The following is a 23,413-nucleotide window of genomic DNA, read 5'->3' as shown; positions in this document are numbered from 1 at the left end:
TTTCTTTCTGTTGCGTCGGTAAAACGAACGCTTCACCCAAGTCCACGGTCCACCTTCCGACGTTGTGCGCTCGTACGCCCCTTACTTATCTGGAGGTCCTACTTTTTCACTTAAGACTGTCGTAGTGTGTACTTTCTCCTCTCTCGCCTTTCTGCGCTTCCAGCGTCCTCTACGTTTCCCCCCTTTATTTGAGCCTCCATTCTTCGCTTTTCCTTTCTTCTAGGGTGTGTGCTAAGACGCCAAGGTAACGTCCTTTCTATGGTTCTTTTGTTTCCTGCTTTTTACCACTCGTCTTTTGTTTCAGCTGAGCCCCCCATGCTCTCGGCGTTGCCCGAAGAGACATCACACCCTCCCCGCTTTACCCGAAGCCGCCCTCTTACCGGGCTGGACTCGGCACTCTTAGTTGCTTCGTCCACTTTTCAAGATGAAAGGCGTGAATATTTGAAGACGCTCGTCCTTCGCTACCTCCCAGCTTCAATTTTATCTATCTTTCTGCGTGTAGAAGTGGTTCCTAGACAGAGAGAAAGAGGACGACGGGAGAGGGCGAAAAAGCAAGCGAAGAATAGGTGTAACCCGTTTAACGCGAAAGGTTACTCGAGCTTCGCGAGGAATCCTGAGTAAAATCCAAAGCCGCGGGAAACCAAAGGGAGGGTTCGGTTTATCATTGAAAAAATTATTATTTAAAAAAAAAGGATGAAAGGCAGTGCAAACGGCGCATGGGCGGCCGTCCAGGCGCAAGAGAGCGGACATTTCGGCAAAATTGTTTCTCCCAACTCTCGCTGGAACGGTGCTGCCGGAGCGACCACTTTCTCTCCCCACTCGCGACCTTTCCGTTATTCGTCTCTTTATTCTGGTTTTACACGCTAGCCTTTCAGGCTCGACTGAAAGGCTAGACCTTTCTTTCTTTCTTTCTTTCTTTCTTTCTTTCTTTCTTTCTTTCTTTCTTTCTTTCTTTCTTTCTTTCTTTCTTTCTTCACGTCCCGTCCTTGTGTCGTTAAGCACATTACACTTCGCTCGTTTGTTCATCTCTCGATGAAAAAGAACTGAAAGCATTCAGAAGAACGCGTCATGCCGGAAAGCGCTTCGTGTCGTCCGGTTCTTCAGTTAACAGTTTATTTTATAAATTTAAAAGTTATTTCTAGCGCCTTTTTTTTTTTCTTTTTCACTCGAGCTTTACCGACTTTGTTCGCGTTCGTGCGCGGCCACTCCGTATTTAGTCGCTAGCCCGATGGACGCACACCTCTTCAAATTTTCACCGGAGCCGGCCTATACTTTAGCTTTATATCACTTTCTTTATTTCGCGCCACTTTCTGTACACGCATAAAGCGCGGACACGCGGGCGCACCAACATTTACCTTCGCACTTTCACGCTAATGCGGCTTCGCTCCTTCTCACGTTCTTTCAGAGAAAAAAGAAATTTGTTTTAGTCTGTTCGGTGCTGCGAAGGCTGACCGTTAAAAACAATATACAAAAAAAAAAACGTATACACTCTTTATATACGTGTTTCGTGTTTCTTCAACACCTTTTCAGCGGGGCCAGGAGTGCTCTGTTTTGTTTTGTTGTTGTTGTTTTTTTTCTCCGTATTTCTCGCCGGACTCTTCTTCGCTTTTACTTTCGTACACAGCTTTCGCGGTTAGAGTAGCGCCGTGCCTGAGAGCTTGTGTTAACGTCGACGTCGGTACATCCTTCTAACTTCTTCACTCTTTCAGCCGCCCATCAACTGCGCCTTTCACTCCTTATGCATGACTACGTATATATTTCAAACATCGCCCCTTTTCTTTCCGTCGCTCCGCGCGTTATTACGTTGCCGCAGATAGTTTCTTTATGTTCTAATGCTCGCCGCACATAGTGGCCTCCATTTTCCCGGGCGTTTCGCAGACTATCCTTTCCCACAGCATCCCCCTCTCTTTCTTTCCTTTCGTGGCTTGGGTTGGCTTACCCTTCTAGCTTCTCCGCGTTAATCTAATATTCATCCCGGCTTTTATGATGGCCATCTTGCGGTTATACTGTTCGTTCCCAAAGGCCTCGTCCGTCTTCTCCTTAAATGACGGGAAATAAAATTGAAAAGAAAAACAATAGTCTGACTGAAGACATTGTGTGTGTTTTTTTTTTTTTCCCCCTTTCTTAGCGGGCGCGGTGGCCCGAAGAACGTTCTCGTCTTTCTCGCCTACATCCTACTTTCGTCGTAGACTAGAGGCGGTGAAGATGGTGGTTACGGGGTGAAGACTGTCTGTCTTTTTTTTTTTTTTTTTTCGTCTCGGGGTGGTGGTTCGTTTCCAGAGTTTCATTTATCATCGGCCGAGATTCCTGTTCTCGTCCGGAAGCCCTTCTTCACTTGCGTGGAGCGCTCTAGTCCTTGTTTCGCGGACTCGAGGTCGCGGAATCTCTTCCATTGTCTGCTTCATATTTCGTCTGTGACATCTCCATTTTTTTTATTTATTTTTTTAGTCCGCTACTTGGTTTTAAAAGAGTGTTGCCGCAAATCACATACGGTCCACACACGTCGCGAAGCTTGGTGCGTGAATAAGGCGATGCAGTGTATTAAACTTAACTTATTATGGGGCTTAACAGTAAAGGTGGGGGTTAACTTAGCTCTGCACTAATATCGACCGCATGGGGTTCCTGCACGTGCACCTGAATTGAAGTAAAATATTGTGTTTTGAATTGCGCCCATATATGAGGGCCGCCGCCGCCTGGCGGGACTCGAACCCGCACCCTTGTACTCAGCAGCACAAAGGAATACCTACGAAGCAACCGCGCGCAGACTGCGTGGTGTTCTGTAAAATACTTTAAAAATATACGTACACTGTCTTCTCTAAATCTATGTTTCGGCATATCGTTCTGAACGAAAGGAAGTCATATTTAAATCTAACAGAGGACCAAACTTAAAAGAGAACTGTTCACTGATGGCGCTGCGCTGTACGCTAGGATCAATTGTAGTCTTCGTAGAGGTCATGATGTGTTCGTTCATAGGTCGGATCTGCACTGATGTATCGTTATTTCCTGTCCGCTGCGACCATCTCGCGCATTATTTCTCTTGTGCCTGCGGAGCTAAGTTTTAGTTTTTTGTGCTGTTACCGCACCGTCACGTCTCGATCTCTTCGTGTATATATGTTTCTTTCTCGGGGGTGAGTGACGAGGTTCTGTATGTTTGGCGACGATGAAGTCCTCCGGCTGTCCTGAGACGCGCGAACGCGCGAAATACTCTTTCCGAGAAAGGAGAAAAGAGAAACTAATGAATCCGCACTTGCACGTGGGGCAACGGAAGTTGGAAAGCAATTCAAGCTACGCGTGAGGAGATAAAGAGGGCCAAGAGGTTTCTTTATGGATTCCGTCTGTTGCACCGTCAACACCGTTAGCTTGAAGGAACGGCGGATGTGCATTACACCCTAATCCCAGCCCTTTCAAGTTACCTTCACCGCGGGCTTCGCCCGACTTTCCCGCGAGATACTTAAGCGACGCGCCGTATATATAAGGGCCGCCCGCACGGGTATTCGCGGGTGTAACATCAGTTCATTGTCTGAAAACGTCACGGTATATTTGTTCTTGCGCTGTCGACTATTCTGCGTCCGTATTGCACGATTTTGCTTTTCTTTCCTAATTGCGAAGGCGTGAGATAGATAGATAGATAGATAGATAGATAGATAGATAGATAGATAGATAGATAGATAGATAGATAGATAGATAGATAGATAGATAGATAGATAGATAGATAGATAGATAGATAGATAGATAGATAGATAGATAGATAGAAGTAGGTTCTTGTAATGCTTAAAATATATTATGCTGGTCTGGTTAGTGAAACATTGTTACAAGCACAGCAGGGGCGAGCAAACCAAAGGTGCAGAAATTGGGACAAACAAGATGGTGGACTCCTCTTGTCTGTCTTTATTCCTACGTAGATCGAATCCGCATACTCCAGTATCCCTCGAAAAAGTGAGTATGTTTACTCGAAGAGGAAGATAAGAGGCCTACATCACTCAAATCCCGGTTGGCATCTGCGTTCACCCTATTACGATCAACATCAGGCGAGCAGGACTTCTCTCTACTTGATACGACACGCAGAAACATAAGAAATGAATCCCACGTTCTGTACACGCTGCTTCGGAATGCGCGAATCTGCGACTGTTCCTCTAACGAATCCGATCAAGATTGCTAAGATAGCGTCCGAGCGCCGCATTTACTGCCGGGGGGTTGCGTCCGCCTTATGTGTGCTAACTACGTTTTTACGGCTTCTGCAAACGTTGAGGAGTGGTGTAATGTACTCCGAGTGTCCACTCGCATTTATGAAGTACCGTACGATAGGAAACGGGACAGCCAGCTCTTGCGAGACTGCGCATATCTGCATAAGCATACGAGTGGCCTTCCGAGAGCTGCAGTGAACGCGAGAGAAACAATTGCGTGTTGTTGTTGTTGTTGTTGTTGTTGTTGGAGCTAGGCAGTGGGCACTTCGGTTTTACTGTCTAGTTTCTTCCTGGCAATCGTCTCGGACGCTCGAGTCTGGAGGAGATGGTCGTCTTCTAGCTTTTATTTCTCCATGCGCGGTTTGTTTTCCGCGGTGCTTCGCTGTTTTTCGTCTGAATTATTTGCCAGACGAAACTGCCCGTAGGAGAAAGATGAAGTCAGAGAGAACGCGTAGAAGAAATGCAGGATGCGGCAGTTCGGAAGAGGAGGAAGGAATTGCGACGACGAGTTCTGCCGTTGGCGACGCCGTATAAACATTCGCCGGTGGCTGAACTCCGAAGGGAGCGTCGTAAAGTTACGACTTTAATTAAGGACGCGCCAAGCTGCCCTTGGAGCAGTGTGGTGAGTGCGTGGAGGTGACGAGGGGTGCCAATATCTACCAAGCATTCCCCTATGTACGAGACTGTTTGCTTAGGAACCCTTTTTCGCACACTTTTTATTGCTATAGCAATTACATTGACACTTCAACCGGATTTCTGCCGTCGGCGTCGCCGTGAGGTTCCGTGTAAAGTCTAAGGGCGATAAAATCGTCGCCGCGTGCCGTATGCGCGAGCGAAAGCGCGCGGGGGTCGCGCTCCATCACGGAGAGCGAACGCACGGCGGAAAGCAAACGCGACCGTCGCGCGAAAGACCGTGGGGGTATGGGAGGGAGGGAGGGAAGCGGGGCGACGCTGTGCTCCGGCACCAAAGGCGTATCTTGCAACCGGGCGTAAGGGGAACTTGCCACTCAATCTCAAGCAAGAAAGCGGGAAGGCAGCGCGGGAGGGGGGGGGGGCGCAGCTTCTACTCTGCCAACAACTGCGCTCGTACTTTGCCCGCGGCTGTGGCGGTCGCCCGCACCGTCTGTTATCTCCACACGGCTCTGACCTTTGTATGCGCTGTGCATTCGCTGCTCAGTTTCCGTTGAAGCAATAGACCGCACGAACCTTCGCCCGCTGCGGCGGCTGCGCTTGCTGCCAGCGTTTTGACAGTCGTTGTCTGCGGTCATTCAGTGTGATCTATTCATGTTTGCTTGTGCGCGCTGACACCACGCTTGTTAATTCAGTTAGTAAGTGAATGTGTCCAAGTTCATGCAGCTGATAAAACTACTATCCCTGCTCCGAATAGCTCTCTACTAATTTGCTATCGCAATTGATGCTTCGCCTTTCGGGCGAAACTGCGATGCTGTTTTGTTTTGCACTTGTTTATCACACGACCGCTCGCGTTTCTCCGCCGCTCATTGTGTAAGAGTTCGCATATCGCTTTGCTGTCTCGATAATCACGTGAGTCGCATCCAGTGTTATTTCTGCGTCGCCGCCTTCGTCACATCCTACGCTTCTTCGCAGTGTAGAGGAGCAAAACTATCGCAAGAAGCAAAGTGATGAATTAATTAGCAGATAAGTGAGCGTCACAGTGTATACATTACAGTGAAAGGCTACTGTAGTCCCGAAAAATAATTTTTTCTGCACGTATTGATACTACATGTAACATATTTTGTTATATGTGCTGTGCGATTTTCGTTCCACTCAACTTGGTGCCCTAACCAGGCAGCGAACCTGGGACCTTGAAATGCTACGATACCGTCACTACAGTGCAGTATACGCTTAGTCATAAGTTCGACGAAACTTTGTCTGGTCAAGTAGCATGATGGTGAAGAAGTTTCGATCGGTGACCAAGTGAAGGTGAAAGAAGTATAGTGTGACAAAGGAATCCGCACGGACTCCGGAATTTCTCTCTTCTTTCACATTAACTTTGTCAGTGACCGCAACATCATCAGTGCAGTACCTTACGCCAGTCAAACCTCTTCCATGGGCAAAATATACTTGTTATCTTATATAACTATTGTGGAGACTTTCCTTGCCTTTTAAGTTTTGCCCGCCGAGATCGTGCATTGAGTCGTTCCCGGCGTACGTATAACTTATAAGACAGTCCTTTTGTGCATTACTAATAAGACGGTGGCTTCTTTCGTGCAGCTTCCGCATTGACAACACGGACCACATCATCGACGTGAACAAGGGCAACATCCCGTTCGAGTACGACCAGGTGAACATCATCTGCCCCGTCTACCGCACGGGAACCCAGGAGGAGGACGTCGAGCAGTACATCATCTACAACGTGAGTGGTCGCCTATGCCGTGTCACGTTCATCTTTTAAGAAAATGGATCGTTTAAGTCTAGTTTTATTGATAGATCATACACTAGTTGGTATGTATATCTCTCATATATATAAATGCGGGAAGAGACATAATAATTTAGCAACCTGTATTATTGATGGAATGGTAGCCACACGCACAGCCTTCATCACCAGGATCGTCTCGGTGCACGCGAAGCTTGTAACATTGCGCTCATTGGCGCTTTGCGGCTGCCACCACAGTTGAGAGTGAATAATTTTTAATGGCGTTTTCGATGTCATTGAAGTCAATCACTACAGCTCAGAAAGAAGACATGGTACTGGCTGTGTGAGTGTGAAGGACAGTCTGTCTTCCTGACGGATGAAGTATTTGCCTTTTTCAGACATTATAAGGTGACGTGAATTTGCTATATCATTGATCTGGCAATAGATTACAGTAACTGTTTGTGCCACCCGTTCAGGCTTATAAGCAGGGTTTGGGTACGGGCTAGTTGGTCATCATCATCATCATCATTAGCCTATATTTTATGTCCACTGCGGGACGAAGTCCTCTCCCTGGAATCTCCAATTAGCCCTGTGTTGCGCTAGCGTATTCCAACTTGCGCCTTACATGACTTACAGTGCATACATGGGACAGCAAGAATGACAAAGACAAGCGCTGTCTGGATATGTATATATGCTTGATAAAGCGAGCGTATGCCTTCTTACTCAGGGACTTTTTCCCCCTTTTTTTTCAGTACTCGTTTGGCTATGTGCCAACACCTTTCGCATGTGGTTTCCTCCTTTGTGTGTACATTACTCTGTGCCTTGTCTATTTTTTAAGTGATAAATTATGGATTTTGACTTCCAGAAACGGCACAATGGTTTATGATAGAGGGAGGCATAGTGTGAGGTTCCTGATTAAGTTTGGTCACAACTGGGCCGCTATCTTGTACGCGTTCGAAAAGCCGACGTTCGGTTTCACCTCACGCGATTGTTCAGGCCGCGCCAATATCGCGGCCTAGGCCAGTCTAGGCCAATCGCATGAGGGGAAACCGAATGTCGGCTGTTCGAATGCGTATAAGATAGCGGCCCTGGTGTTTTAGGGATCGAGTTGCACCACAAGTATGGTACACGAGCGATCGCCTTTGCATTCCGCTCCGATCGGAAGGCTGCCTCCTCATCTTGGAAATGAACCCGCAACCCCGTGCTCGGGAGTGCAACGCCATATCCACCGAGACCTCATGTGTTCCTCGAGTTTACCATTTTTTCTTCCTCGAAATAAGTTTTCTACAGGGGGATTCTTGTGCGCAAAGCGCCTGACTAGAGAAGGGGGCTGTTTTGCGGCTATTCGCTTTGGTGCACGTTAGTGCGCATGCTCTGCTTGTGCCCTCTGGTTGACAAAAACGTGAACTCCTTCCTCCTCTGTTTGTTGCAGGTGTCCAAGGAAGAGTACGATTCGTGCCGCATCACGAACCCGACGCCGCGCATCATCGCTGTCTGCGACAAGCCCCACCAGTTAATGTACTTCACGATCACCTTCCGCTCCTTCACGCCCCAGCCGGGGGGGCTCGAGTTCAGACCCGGACAGGACTATTACTTCATCTGTGAGTATACATACACGCATGCATTATAATTTGAACACTATATTTTCTTCCCTATACTTTGCCAGACGCTCACTTTACACCCTTAAAGGAGCAAACCTCCCGTACCAACCATAACAAGAATGTTTACACCCTTCTCAATGGATCAATCTTGATGTGCTAGCTACGACTAGGACGTTGGTTCCATCCTTAAATTGCCTTTTATTCTTTGTCCTCAACACAGGGTAGCCAGCTGCTACTTACACGGGCTAACCTCCCTCCCTCCTCTTCTGAATAGGTTACCCTAGTGCGATTAAAAGACAGGTGAAAAAAAAAAGACGCACAAGGACACACACGGCGCTGGCACCATGTTTATCCTTGTATGTCTTCTTTTGTTCTGTCTTTTAATTGAGCTATGGTAACCTATTCAAGATGCGTCACCAGCAAGCCCACATTACAACCCTCTCTTCCTGCTTCCTTCCTTAGCTTGGCCGAGCTTCGATGTTTATACCGTTCCTGCGCCAACCTGTGCTAGCCCTGAACTAGGATGTTTATATCCTTAAGGCCCATAAAGGAGTAGCCTTCCTGAGCCAATGTGAACATTCATGTTGATACCCTTACAGTAACAATGTTTTTGTGCCAGCATTGACTAGTATGTTTATACCCTTAAGGGAGTAGCCTTCCTGGGCCACTTTAAGAGAGCAAAATCGCTGTGCCAGCGCTAATAAGGGTGTTTATATCCCTAAGGGAGCAAGCAACCCTACTGTATCAGCCCTTACTGTGTCATCCCTAATACCCTTGGAGTGTAATTGTTAGCACCTCAAGGCTGCTGCGAGTGGCTTCTGGTGTCTTTTAGCACTCTTAAGTGTGCCACATGCTTTTGGGTGCAATTTTTGACCCTGAACCGTCATCATCACAGTTCAATTGGGCGTTTATTATTGACACATAAACTGAAAGTAATGTAACGCTAGTTAGACCAGTATCCTGGATGGCTAGTTCCTGGTCCAATACATATCTGATTAACTTTGGAAATACAAAAGTTTGCACTTACATTTCACAGTGCAATAGCACATCGCTGTAAACAAAACGTACATCTCAATCGACCAGTAATAATCGCATAGAACTTCAACATTACAAAATATAAGCATAGAGGATCTTATGCCATAAACGTAAACTCTGAGGCTCACTTGTCCTGAAATCCTTTCGTTTCTTTTGTTCTCACTGCCATAGCCTACATTCAGAACTAATTTTTCTTTTCGTGTACACATCGTTAGTATGGTAAATTTGTCGTATGCATGTGTGATTAAGTTTGTATATAATCAAGAACCCTTACAATGCCTAGGCACTTTAGGTTATGTGAAAGGAATAAATTATCACTTACCTAAAAAAATTACTTATATATTTTCTGGAAGTACTCTCAGGTACATATGTCATTAAAGAGGGGAATGGTTACAAAGCTATAGCACAAAAAAATAACAAGTGCGTGAGTTGTGATAATAGAATAAAGATACACCTGATTAAACAATGTTAGCTAATGTTGCATGAAAACGTTTGTTGTCGGTGATGATTACGGCACTTGGGGGAAGGTGGTTCGATTCCTAGGAAGTACGAGGGATGCAGAAAAAAAAAGAAAACATTAATAAACTAAAATTGCAGCGTAGCCCTTGATTCAGTGGCTTCAGTTCTTTTTTATGAAAGTAGAATTGAGATCCTTGTACCATCACCTTAGTGCTCTCGTTTAGCACACACTAAAAGAACCACTGTGTTAACAGCCAGAAGGCACTGCTTCGGCAAGTTCTGTAGTTGATGCATTGAGCTTGCCTTGACTCAAACTCTGACCTCACTGCAGCGACCTCGACGGGAAGTGCAGAGGGCCTGCACCAGCGCATCGGCGGACGATGCGCCACCCACAACATGAAGGTCATCTTCAAGGTCTGCTGCGACCCCAGCAAGAGTGAGTAAACTGCTTCGCTTTGCTTCTCTCTCACGCACATGCCTGCACCCCAACGTATCCTGCCTCACCTGATAACGTCCCACCATTGTTCCAATTCTTACATTTTCATGACTGCGTCGTATTATGCCATTTTTTAAAGCTTCTCCGTACTACATCCTATTAGGGATATTGTGCCGCAACAATGCAAATGATATGTACGAAGGATTAGACAGTGATCTGTGAGAACGTGCAGCATGCCTAAGATGTTTGACATTCCAGGAGAGGGGTGAGGTGAAGGATAAGATTGACCGAAATAAGCCACCACCCCTTCGCTTTTCCTCCTTAACTTTGTTCGTGGAAAGTCAGTGAGTGCCTGAGCTAAAACTGAGAAAAGCATACAAGACGGAGGTACAGGAGACATACGTCAATGTGGTTTTCATAATGTCCAGATGCAAATTTTGTAAAAAGCTTGTAGTAAATGTGTAATATCTGGAAACCAAATAGTAATATTATTAACCTCATCTCTGCCTTTCAAACACTGGAAAGAATATGCACCGCGCGGCTCAATAGACGCTAGCTTTTCCGACGAAACTTAAGCGGTTGGCGTCAGTAACTCTTGGCACAATACTGCAATCGTCGCAGGGACATGTAGCCAAGTACAGGCTCACCTACATCCAGTGATACAGCGCGCGTAGTGCCAGGTAACTAAAATGTTTTCAATAGAAGCAAGTGTCTGACGCATCCTGTTCGACCACAAGTCTTGTAAGATTGGACCGTTAATTGAGCCTCAGCTGAGAATAAATGCGTATTATTATCATCGACGATGATTGTCAGTGTAAGTGAATAGCCGAATATTTGTAGAAAGATATTCGGTTTATTGGAGGAATGATGCGTTTGAAGGCGTACGATTGTTGTAGTGAGGATATTCAGGTAGCATTTGTTATTTCATTTGGTAATTTCGTAGAGAACAGACCTGTTAAACCTGCACATATTTAGTGATGGTACAGGTGGCTTTACATATAAGCCGATTCATCATGTGTGCATTATCTCCAGTGGTGCGAGCGCCGGCGTGGAAGGCGACTGCCATCCTTCTCTCCCGCAGCCGCCACAGGGAGAGAGGGTGGTTGGATAAGAGGGAGGGCTGTCTTTCCTGAGCGTTCCACCACAGAATCTAAACGTTAAGACGCCCCAAATCTCACGGGCACTGGTTTCTCAAAGAGCTTTAACAATCTGCGTTCAGCAAGGAACGCGCTCTGCATACTCAATTGTGCGAGAGCAGGAACAATTTCCATCGACACCTTTATATTGGTGGTTAAATTCCGGCCATGAAAACGTATTCGCTTTAACACCTTCTGTTTCCTCACCACGCAGGCACGACGGCATCCCGGCCGCGCTCAACGACGACAAGCACGGCGCTGCCGCCGGTCGTGCCGTCCTCAGTTCCCCGCGACGAGCTGCCCTCGGATCGGCGGCGGCCGTGGGCGACCAACGCGACGCGTCCGGCGCTGCCCGCTGGGCCGGCGGCCCGACCGCGGGCCCCGTGGCTGCCGCCCACGGCAGTGCCTGAGGAGTCTCCGCTGCCTCCTCCGCGGCGGTGGCCCGTGTTCCCACCTCGACCGCCGCCGCATAGGCCCATCAAGACGTACGACGTGCCCGTGGCGGATGGCAAGCAGTCTTCCAAGAAGACCACAGGTGCGTGCTCGCACCACTGATGCAGTTCGTTAACCCTTTCAGACACCAATTAGTTGTGTTGATTGACCTTCACCACATTTCTCACATCTTCAGAATCATAAAAAAAAAGCTTACAGCTGCAGGATAGATTAAGAGTTTTCAGTTCTTTAGTGAGCTTTGTCAAGTTTACAGAATGTGGACTCCATCTGAAAACTCACTGCAGGAACGTCAGATGTGCGGGCATCAATTATTTCATGTCTGCCAGTCTTGAAAAGCACCTATCCAGCCACTCGAAAATAATGACTTGCACAATACATTGCGTGAAACAATGAAAGAAGTGAACCCACTACATGCAATTACATGCTCATACCAAGCAAAATACCCAACCATCTACCTTCATACTAGTTTTACTAAAACAATTTGGCTATGTAATTCAAACTTGAAGCACTGTTTCAATCAGAAGCATTTAAAGTTTCACGGGACACATTTTAAATTTCCTTACTTTAATCAATGCTTTTGCTGTTGATGCACTATCTTGGTGTACACAATTGTGTACATAGCATCTGAAAGGGTTAATAGAGCTTTAGTTTGTCCTCATACTTCATGCCGTTTTGCGGATTACCGAGTTACCGAAGGCGTATCCATGTGCGGCTGAGTTGGTTGCACCATCTGGTGGTGCAGAGATCAACTAAACATAGAACTATTATTTCAGTAGCCAAGCATATTCTACTTTGCTGCTGGTGTAAATTTTTGGCAGCGGCGTAATCGTGAGCACGTTGCCCGTTTAAGTGTTGTGTAGTTTTTTTCACAAACACTCGTGGAACATGAAAACGGGTCTATACAACATTGGGGTTAGACGAATCGTCACAAGATGCCGCTACCAGCGTTGTTGCTGCTGTGCAACTCGCCAGTAACTCAGCATTATGCAAACACCATTGCGTATAGAGGAATACCGGAGACGCTAAAACTCTCCATTATGTTGAACCAAGGACATATTGAGTGCAAATGTGGGAGAACACAGTGGAAAAAATGCATAGACAACAGCGCACAGCTGTTTGTTTAGTGACTATTGATGAAACAGGGAGGTAAGTTACATCAGAGACAGCTAGCTGTCTCAAGACACAGTTAAGAAGCAGCACACAAAATCCACAGAAAAAAAGAAAGTATGAAGAAGATGAAAAGCAAATCTAACCCAAAGAAGCATCGCTATATATACCCGATAATAGAAGTTCATTCCCACATTGAAATAGAAACACTATTTAAACTGAGTGTATTTTTTTAGGACTTCAAGAACAATATGACGTCTGTGGATGCCCATATAGTAGTGTTTGCAAGAATGTGCAAGTAAAATCAAATTAGTTAGGAAGGAAATTCTATAGAGCTTACCAAAGCACATTTCTGTTTATTGGGACATGATCACTGACCAAGTATTTTGATTGCAGAAAAATCATGTTATACCTGTTGTCCCGTGTGTTCCTCTCGTTGGGTCTCACTGTTTCATCCATATTTGTGCTCAATATGCCCTTCATGCAAGATGGTGATAAATTAGCCCCTTTTCACTGTTCTTTGTTTAATATTATGAGCTTTTTTATTCCCGGAAGTTGGTTTCAGCAGAATATTCCTAAAGCACAATGCTGAGCCACGCTAAGAAAACACCACCAAATAAAAAGAATTGAGATAGAGATGAAATATAGGAACAAAGACATGGAAGTCGTAAGTCAATCAGAACAACAAATCTAGTTTGCTATCCAAAACAGAAAGTGGGAAGGTAATAAGAGTAACGAGAATCCTATAGGAACTAAGTAGTAGTTTGTCAGCACTCGATATAGCCATGATAGGATGGGGTAAATCAATTCTGCAGAAGCTCGCAAGGTTTAGAGAAGTTCATGAACCTTTCTCCACCCTGCGGGTCTTCGCAGAACTGATTTGTCATATTCAGTCTCCCTGTGTTTGGAGTAATTCAGCCTCACTGCGCGATCTGCTAGCCTCATGGTTAGCTCAGATGGCAGAGCAACCACCCCAGACAAGTGTCAGTTCTGTGTTTAATCCCCAGATCAGGACAAATGTTTCTTTAACTTTCTTTCTGAAGCATCCGTGTGGATTTCTTGTGTAGCTTAGTGCTAAAGTCGGGTGCAGACATACAGAAGGATTTCCTGAACTTCCCATGGAGCTCTGCGAAACAGTTTTTGCTCTTCAAACAGAGAACAACCACATCACTTGCACATGCTTGTTATGCGCTCAGTGGTAATTTTCTTGCTTCAATATGTTTCATACCAACTTCATGAGCACCTCGATTTACATGACAGGTGCTGAATGCCTGTTGAGATAGCAACAAACATTTTTACCACAGCCCTCAAGGGAAAGTTAGAGTGATTGCTGCGTTCAGGTGGGAGGAATAAGGTCAATAAATAGAACAGATTAATGGCAAGGAATGAGCGGTACTGTAGGGCAAAGGTGATGGATGTCTCAAAGAGTTGAAAAGACACAGGAGAAGAATGTTCAGGTATGCAGGATTGGTAGATTATTGCTCTGGAATATATAATAGGTTGCTCTTATGTAGAGCAGAGGAGATACAAGGTAGAAAAAAATGCAGTAACCATGACCGAGTGAAAGTGCCACCTTGATTTTCCCACACCAGCTCTCAGTAAAGTTCTAGATTTTGACAGGGTCTCTTGGGCACTGGTTTATTGTTAATAAATGGAAAGCAATCACCTTTTGCTTTAATGTGAGCGAAGATGTAGCTTAGTGACTTTTGGGAATTTCTTCATAAGATAACCCAGATAAGCAAAACACTACCACAGAAAAAGAAAGAAAGGATGCATAGAAAGTCAGGGAAGTTAACCAGAGGTAGTTTCGGTTGGCTACCCTGCAAAGGAGTAAGGACTAAGGAGACAAAAAGAGAAAGGTAGCGATAAAGGAGAGAGGTGCAAGCATGAACAAAGTATCCGTGCTCACTATGCAATGGTATTGCAGGGTGCTTTTATAATCTATCATGAAGGTTCGTAGACTTCAGGAACCTGAGTAGCACGAGCCTTCTGCGTGGGGTTTCTGTGCGAGCACTGGCCTAGAACTTTTTGTTCTGAATATGGACGATTATCTAGTCGGTAGAGTACTGTGGACATCACTACACTCTGGGCACTACAGCATGGGCTAACACATAATTTGTGTTAGCTCCCACATAATTTGTGGGAGTTTCTCACCACAACTGCATGTGTCATACGTGGGCTTGTTGGTCATTTCATTGAGCAAGGTGTAAGAATTAGGCATAGGAATACAATTCTGCGCCACAAATGATGCATGGTCTGTTCGTGTCGTGGTAAACCAGATGGTTGATGTAGCTGGATATCTGGAGACAACGAACGTAAACAGCGCACGGTGAAAATGTTATGACAGGAGATATGTACATTTACAGGGACATTGTACACAGCCTCATGACAGTGTTACTTCGCGAAAGCGAAATCAATTCACAGTGACTGCTCTCATGTGCTGATGAGGGTGCTTCATCGGCATAGTCATTTCTATCGATATTGCTCTGTCCCGGAACATTGAAAAATTATGTCATGTACCTTGTCATCACAGCGATGATAGGTCTGTCATATTTCTAAGACAAGTTGCTCATTGGGTCCATGGCACATTCCATTTTACAGGCTTTAAATAGCTGCCTTGAAGTTGCGGATAACTGTCCATTGTTGTGGTGGCTCCTGATTAAGTAATTCAAGTGCAACAAGCTCTGAAGCCACCAATGTGGTCATACATGATGTCTTGAACTTGATTTCTTCAGATTTCGCTGGGATGATGGCTGCAGTCGCAGAGCTGTTGAGTTTCAGATAAGCCATCTGTGTAGACATGTTGCCGGGTTCTGTGTAATTTGTAAAGAGGTTGCAAGCTTGCTTGCCTAAAGCTTGGAACAGCGCCCCAGTTATATTTGAAACTAGTGCAGACACCACAATGGTGCTGACAGTCATGTAGCAGGCGTTAATTGTGTTGGCAAGTTTGCCTAATGCTTGTGATGGTTTTGGCAAATGCTGAATGTGGCCTCATTGGTGGTATGCAAGCAAGATGGCACGAGGGAAGCTGAGTCAGATGCTGAATGTGTGCTCTCAGTGCATCAGTTGTGATATAGACTGCAATAGGATAATCTTTGGCAATGGCCACTGTCGTAATTGAAGATTTAATTCTTGCGAAACTAAGACATGTTTCGATTGCTTGGGCTTTCACACTGCTGAATCTGGGAATATTTGTAGCGCAAGTATTTCCTAGTACAAGTAAGCTGCATCGCAGGAAGCACAAAAATAGTGCTTTATATAATTGCAGCATTGGTGGTACTGAAGTGCCCCAGGACTTCCTGTTGAGAAGTTCAAGAAGGTCCACAATATCAGTCAAGTGGTTTGTTACATATGTGGAGCACGAAAGGAGATGTGAGGGCTCCAAGACAAGTCCCTGTCGACTCCAGCACTACCGCAGGATTTGTGACAACAGATCAACATAATCGGTACCACAGTATCGCTGCGGAACTCAAAAAAGGATGTGTAGGCCCTTCGTTATCACTGCTAATGATGAACCATTTTCTTACAAAGAAAGCTAAATAGAATCTAAAACGACTTTTGGTTGTTGCTGTCTACTTCTTTTGCAATAACTTCAAGCTCGCATGTTAACAGTTGAAATAAGTTCTGCTTAGTGTAGGGCACTGCAGGGCACATCTGCTCATCGGATACTGTTTTGAATTGCAGTACTGGAAATGTGCACAAGGCAAAACACTGTAGGTGCACTTAGCACACACATCATCTTAATTGTAGGGAATTACAGCAAATAATCCATCCATTAGCAATTATCAGGTAGGTGCTGAAGTACACCGATGTGAATGATGCGTTTCTGAAAAAATTGTCTTGATTTGTGCTGCATTGTATTTGGTGAACACATTCTCCTTACAGAAACACTTGTTGTTAGATAAGTGATCTACCTCAAATTGTCTTATCAGAGATGACAGAGCTAACTGTTCTTTCTCTGCTTTTCTGCAGAAAACCGAGACAAGCTGCCAAACGAAACGAGAGCCAAGAACGAGGAGCTTGTGAACAGGGCCTCGTCACTGGTCTCAGTACGGTGGGCTGTTCCACTGACCACACTGCTGGCTGTGCACTTCAATGTTATCCTGACAAGAACAAGATGAAACAGTCGCCACCTTGCGTCGCTGTCCACACCACGTTGTGAATGTTTAGATCAACCATCTGCTCAGCCACTGCCACTAATGGACAAAATTAGTGAGCTGGCAGACTAGCAGACAACAGCAGTCACCTGGTTACAAGTGGCATGTGCTGCTGAATGCTGCATTGTCCACATTGTGTGCTGTGCACCGAGAAGACTGTTCTGTTTCGAACGTTCTTTATTGTGTTAGGTTGAAACGTCTGCACCCGTGATTGCGCTTTCATGGCGCTGTGGGACTACAGGCTAGGACTTTCAAGCACTGAAGTACCATCTATGGTCGTCGACATCATCTGGTCAATGTGTTTTCTTGTGTTTATGGGAACAAGAGTGGTGGCACGCCTGCGTGGATGCCAGTGTTGTGTGCAGTGTGATGCGCCGAACATTTTCAGACTGGTCTTTGGCAACTTGACAGTGTTGTGTCCTGTGCTGGCAGACGGCGACACCTGTGACCCCAGAACAGTGGTGTTCTCCCTGCGGCGCCCTCTACTTAGTGGCCATTTCATGTCTTGTCTAAGGAAAAATTGACTTCTGATTTGTTTTTATTCCTTTCTCTTTTCCTTTTCCCTGTCGCGGCCTATGTATCTGGCAGGTCTGTCAGCACTTTATCTCGCTCTGCTGATTCTGGGTTGTGACCCACAATGCCTAAACGTGTTCTGCGGGCGATTGTGCTACTGCAGTACTCGTTTTGCCTTGTCGACTTTGGGAGGAGCAAAAGAGGTCTTCAGTGCATGCCCGTCCAAGCCAGCGGATGGCGGCTTCAAAACTGAGATGGCATTTCATTCCTGTGTGGAAAAGCAAAAGTGGAGTCGCTAGCGTGGAGCACCGTCTCACAATTTCCAGTGGCAGTTAGCACTTGGTGTCAATTTTTGGTATACATCTGCACATAGTGAAACTCGTGTTAGTGAACTGAGTGAGTGAGAAAGACTATCGCATTCATAATTTGTTTTATACTTCAAGAAGGGCGTGAATGCTGAACGGTAAGCTAAATGGATTAAGTCCGAAAGCAGTTATTGAAGAAGGCATAAAGCTAAGTTAGTGACTTTTGGAAGGTGCCAGCTCTAAACTGTATGATGTAAAGTTACAATGCATTTAAGGCGCAAGGTTTGCAGGTTAGGAAAAAGGGCAAAATTTTTCTGCTTAGATAAAATGAAGCACCAAAGTTGCAGGGAGCAGAGTTTTCAGTTTACAGTGTTTCGTGCTACATGCATCTCTATGCCAACCTTCATGCCCCTGTCACTGCACTTTACTGTTGGGCAGGAGTTCTGTATGTACATTACAGCCTCAAAATCGGGCACTTTCGCACAACTGATTTCATACCTGCTTGAAACGACTTGTGTAGCGTGCATTGTTTGCATGACTAGTTCATAGGTTGCCTGAAGACAGAGCTCTACTGACGCGATGCTGCGTGTGCTATAACATAGAATCTCTATGAAAGTGGACCATTCTTGTGTTAATCTTTGAAGTGCAGTGCCAAAAGTAGTCGTAGTGGACTACTGGTAGCTAGCCAGTAATCGCATTTTACAGAAAGTGCATATTTTTCATGTTTGCAAAGTGCCTTACACGCATTGAAATGGCAGCACCAGTAGCAGCAGAGCTTTTTGACTTAGATGGTCCTATTGGCTTTCATAACAATATTTATTTTTTTCTGGCGAGATGGGGTCTCTGACAGCGCCACCAGCTGTGCATTTAGATTTCATCCCAGCTAAATAATTTGTCTGATTGTAAAGAGTTCAAGGTAGGATCACGCAGCCTATTGGGTAGGTTTTTGAAATGGTGGCTAATGTATTCATGCTACACTTGATCAACCTGACTTTCCTATTCGATCCTATGTTGCTCTATAATATTTGATTACAAGTTACAAGATGTTCAAGAAGATACCACCTTAGGAGTACTCTCTTATTTTATTTCGTGAATCTAAATATTGGAAATGGAATTTTTAGGGATGTAGCAGCTGTCACTTCTTGCCAACCCTTCCCTCTTAAATTGTCCTTTCCTCAGCCTGGAAAACGATACACTTCACATGAAGAGGCAAGCAAGCCTTTTCCATTCCTCATATTTGTGTACTGTCACTGGCTACAGTTAATGCATGTTCACCACATAGTATTGCTGAAATGTGGCTTAACTGTGCTTCGTGGACCACCACTGACTGCTTGGTGAAGTTGTGTAAATGCACTGTGTAGGTTAGGTAGGCAAACCTTGGTGATCTTTTAAGGTGTTTCCCTGTCTACAGATGCACTGACTGAGAAACTCTGCTCCCTAAACTGTTGGGCCATCACTTATAAGTCACAATGCGTGGTTGATAAAGATAAAAACTGAAGATAAAGAGATTCAGCAAGATCGTCCTTATGACGATTGTTTTAATTTCCAGCACAACATTCACTTGGGTAGCCCTCATTTGAAGTATGTCTGATTTCAGTAGTATCTGGCATCACTTGGATGCAATTGCCTGAACATTTAAGCACTAATGTTCAGGGCACGTGAGCTGCAATCGTGTGTTACATAAAACTTTGAGGCAAAAATAAGCTTGCACCTAGTCAGTGGCTTTTCGGCATTCATGTGTGGCATGTCATGTAACATGGCACACAGCGGTTTGCAGGCATGAAATTTCATTAAATATGGCAGTTCTTATGGGAATGGTATACTTGCTCTTTACCAAACTACTTACATTACTGTAGGTATTTCCCCTAAACAATCAATGGAAATGTGTGAAAGCTCTTGGCATACTACTATTTGCATATTTCACGCCTGCCATTGATTAGTAGTTTTTGCAGTTGCAAATTCACATTTTAAGTAACCTCTGCTACATCTGCACTTGCAGTGATGTTGGCAGTTATATTTTAGCAACCATGCAACATAGCCAAATTCAATCACAGTCTTGGTTCTAAGAAGCTCTTTAAGAATTGGTGCTTGAACTATTTGGGTTGGTCTGTCAGCTTTCAGTCTGTTATGTGTAAACTATCTCTTTCAGAGAGATGAGCACATGTAACCATGGTAGTATGACTTTGTGCAAGTTTGTGATTGCACATAACAGTCTGCTCCGTCGTGACTTCTTTTCTAGGAATGAACAGCAGGACATGCCAGCTCAATCTGATTTATTAGTAATCAAGTTCTGACTAAACTGGTGATTTTTTTATGCCATTAATGTGACACCGTTTTTGTTTTCTAAAAGCCAAATACATTAGCAGCCATGCTTTTCTGGAGTTTCGTTTCTTAGTAAGATGAACTTGAGTGGGGGGGAAAAGCTAGTGTGGTGATTTTGCCCTGAGATCCTTGTGCGATGTTAATATATTCATTTTGAAACTTTCCCGTGTTCCTTGCGCCTTGGGAACACCTGTGCCAGCGTGCTTTTGAGTGTACTGTGTGTGCAGAGAGAAGTGAATGTGTATGTGTGTATGACTGAGTGGCAGCTTCCTCCAGATCTCGATGCGGCAAGCTTCACTGTGGCCACTTCTGCTAAAGCCATGTTGCTAGTTTGTTGAGAGTCTTGTGAAGTTCCTGGTATTTCCCTTTAGGGAAACAGGTATGCACTGACATGCTAGCAATCTCTTAAATGGAATAATTTTTTTACAGAATATAGATGTCTTTCTGCAGGAAGAGACATGATGAATAACCGAAAGCTTTGAAGTTGCATTCTGTATTGGTATTAGTTATCAATACGAGGCTGTATCTTTTACTTTGTGCACAAATGCTGTTGCTGAAAGTATGTGTAAGACTGTCATCTCAATACGGGGCTTAAAAGCTTGACACTTTCCCTGTGTCATTTATGTAAGGATTCACTGAATGGAAATTCTACCTTGAACATCTAACTGTGCAAGTGAAGCAGCCATTCCGTGCGTGTTGCTGCTTTTTAAAGCAGCTGTTGTGAGGTTTGTTACAGTTTCTGAGTGTTTAGTCTCTTCTGCTTATACATGCTTTGGTGAGTGCTACACCGCAAGTACTAGTGCCCCACAGTGAAGCATGCCGTACTCGTTCTTTCACCATCAGCAAATGAGGGGTGAGAAAGTTGAGCTTTGTTGATGGTGCGTTTGTGTCAGCACGAGTGTTGGTTATATAATTGTATAAAAACAAGAACAGAGTATGACACTAGCATATGACATTGTCAGCGATACGCTCCATCTGAAAGTGTATCTAGGAATACGTTTTTTAATTTAATATATCTTCTTTCTTTTTCAACTTGCGCATGTTCTCTCGCAGAAGATATGGTTTGTCTCGCTGGACTTCTTCTTTTTTTTTTTTTTGTCCTGCCAACCTTTCATTTCCTTACTTGTAGTCAAGGTTGTTGTTTTTGCATTCAAGACCGAGTCGTCTGAGCCAAATGAATTGATGGAAGCAGTCATATGTTTAGGTACTGTTCAAATAATTCCTTGTGGTTTCAACGTGACAGCGCTGTGTGAACTGTAGATTTTGGGACCAGATTCGTTAACGTTAAATGCACCGTTTGTGTTCTGCCACTGTGTTAGGCAGAAGCTTCTATGTACGTGGGTTTGCCTGGAATTCAGACAGTGCATTGACAATTATTATCACGAGTACACTGAATTTATAGTATGTGTTTCTGTCTGAGTACTGGAGAACAACCATTTTACATGGTAGTCAAATTGACATCTGTGTGGAAAACTTTGAAGACTGAACTTATTGTTCTCACGAAACATTTTACTTCTGTTTCATCAAAATATGCAATGGTTTAGATACTTAATTTTCATCTTGGTTTCACAGCATGTTACCATTACACGGCTAGCCTAATGCTGGCCATTCTACGGTACTTGATTTCTTATTTCATTATTGGACGAGTTATTGGAAATAACTAGAACTATAATTACCTGTAAAGCCAGGTATCTGTTGTAAGCCAGAGCACACAGCTAGAATGCATCCTTATCTAAATCTGCTGGCACTGTTTCGTCTAAAGCCAGCTGCTATTCTCAGTAAGGCTCAAAGTCCTTCCTTCAGTAATATGATTGTGGCTTCCTGACCCTTTCAAATTATGGCATCGTACAACTTTGAAGAGCATTCTATCAACATTTATACTACGTTTTAGTGGCTTGAATATCCCGGCTCTATTTATTTCTCTTGGCTGTTACCTGCGGTGCATTCTTATTTATACAGCTTGAACAAGGGCTTTATGTACAGCAGATACTCTCCTTTGCGCATCTGAGAGCTCCAATTTCTTTGCTAGTACTTGCTATTTCGATTCGTGGAAAAAAGAAAATACAAAACCCTCGACAGTTTCTGTACACTTCATCCTTGATCATGTTATTTTGTGGCACAGTAAAATAATGAAAAAAAAACTGTTCAAATCGAAAGTTAGTGAATAGGAACAGTCCCGACCACGCCTAAACTTTCGGTTTCGATGCCAGACCGCCTAGCATCTCAATCGTCCCCGACCGGAGGTCAGCTACTATGTATCCGCTACCACCAACAGCGGGTAGTGTTATTGGCGCGGCAGCGAAGCAGTGCCAGGCACAATACTCGCCGTGCTCTTACGGACACAGTGACTGTGACGTCATCGTGGCCGCCATATTGGTGTACCACAGTCAAACCGAAAGGTTGCGAGCGAGCTTTTGTTTATCACGCAACAGCGTCACGTGGTTCTGTGACGGCACGTTACGTCATCTGCGTCCGGCGTGGTACGAAGCACCCGATTAGCCGCGCACTGTTCCACTGCACCTTATACGGCATGGCAGGCGGATCGAAAGAGCGGGAGTGGTCTACTGCGCATTTTAGTTACTCGGTTTCTCTCACTTCCCGACAACTGTACAGAAATGGCAAAGAGTGTGTACAGCAGGTGCGCTGATCATGTGAGCTTTAAACCCGCTGCACGCATGGAGGCGGGTGAAGAAAGGGTTTCTTTTTTTGTGCCGTGCACGGAAAGAGAGATTGTGACACGCGTTTAAGACGCACTGCACGTTGCTTGGTTTTGACGTGTCTGAAAAAGTGGCTGCGCGCCAGTCTGCGTGGTCGCTTTTTTTTTTTTTTTTGCAAATTCCTCGTGTGATACCGACTTTTTTTCTTTTGTTTGTTTGTATAAGCACAAACTAATAAGGAAGATGTTAATAAAGCTTTTTTTCCTGGTGAAATGTCTTCGGTTTTTGTTTACAGACCAGCCCTGTGCTAGCAGCGCAAGACTGGCACACGCTGTATCCCATAACGGCTCACTCACTTTGCCGTTACGACCCACGTGTGTGTGTGTGTTTATGCATATATATATATATATATGTGTGTGTGTGTGTGTGTGTGTGTGTGTGTGTGAAGGAAGGATTTCTTCGGATCCGGTGTTTACTAAATGAAAAGAAGTGCAGCAGTAAAACGTCGTTATAATGTGGTTGAAGGGGGAGTCAGAATTGCTTCGTTATGTCTATTATTGGCGAATCATTTCTGTGGAACTCTGAAAGTTGCCGGGAGATTCACCACCAGGACGGAGAAATTTTTCTTCAAATACGAAGATTTCTTTCTGAGAAACCCGTGTGGATTTCCTTAG

The 23,413-nt window shown here is 44.8% G+C and overlaps 1 protein-coding gene across 2 annotated transcripts in view; it reads left to right on the top strand.

The window, feature by feature from the left end:
• Window positions 1–23,012, top strand: part of LOC119433457 (ephrin-B2a-like) — a 713,964-nt gene extending 690,952 nt beyond the window's left edge. For both annotated transcript variants that reach the window (XM_037700666.2, XM_037700667.2), the window contains 5 exons: window positions 6,417–6,558; window positions 7,991–8,159; window positions 9,985–10,089; window positions 11,440–11,760; window positions 16,758–23,012. In XM_037700666.2, coding sequence (XP_037556594.1) covers window positions 6,417–6,558; window positions 7,991–8,159; window positions 9,985–10,089; window positions 11,440–11,760; window positions 16,758–16,906 — 886 coding nt within the window. In that variant the 3' untranslated portion in view covers window positions 16,907–23,012. The remainder of the gene's footprint in view (window positions 1–6,416; window positions 6,559–7,990; window positions 8,160–9,984; window positions 10,090–11,439; window positions 11,761–16,757) is intronic.
• The last annotated feature ends 401 nt before the right edge of the window (window positions 23,013–23,413 follow it).

This window comes from Dermacentor silvarum, chromosome 11 (assembly GCF_013339745.2).
Source record: "Dermacentor silvarum isolate Dsil-2018 chromosome 11, BIME_Dsil_1.4, whole genome shotgun sequence".
NCBI classification, from domain to species: Eukaryota; Metazoa; Arthropoda; class Arachnida; order Ixodida; family Ixodidae; genus Dermacentor; species Dermacentor silvarum.
This window is presented reverse-complemented; position numbering and strand designations above follow the sequence as displayed.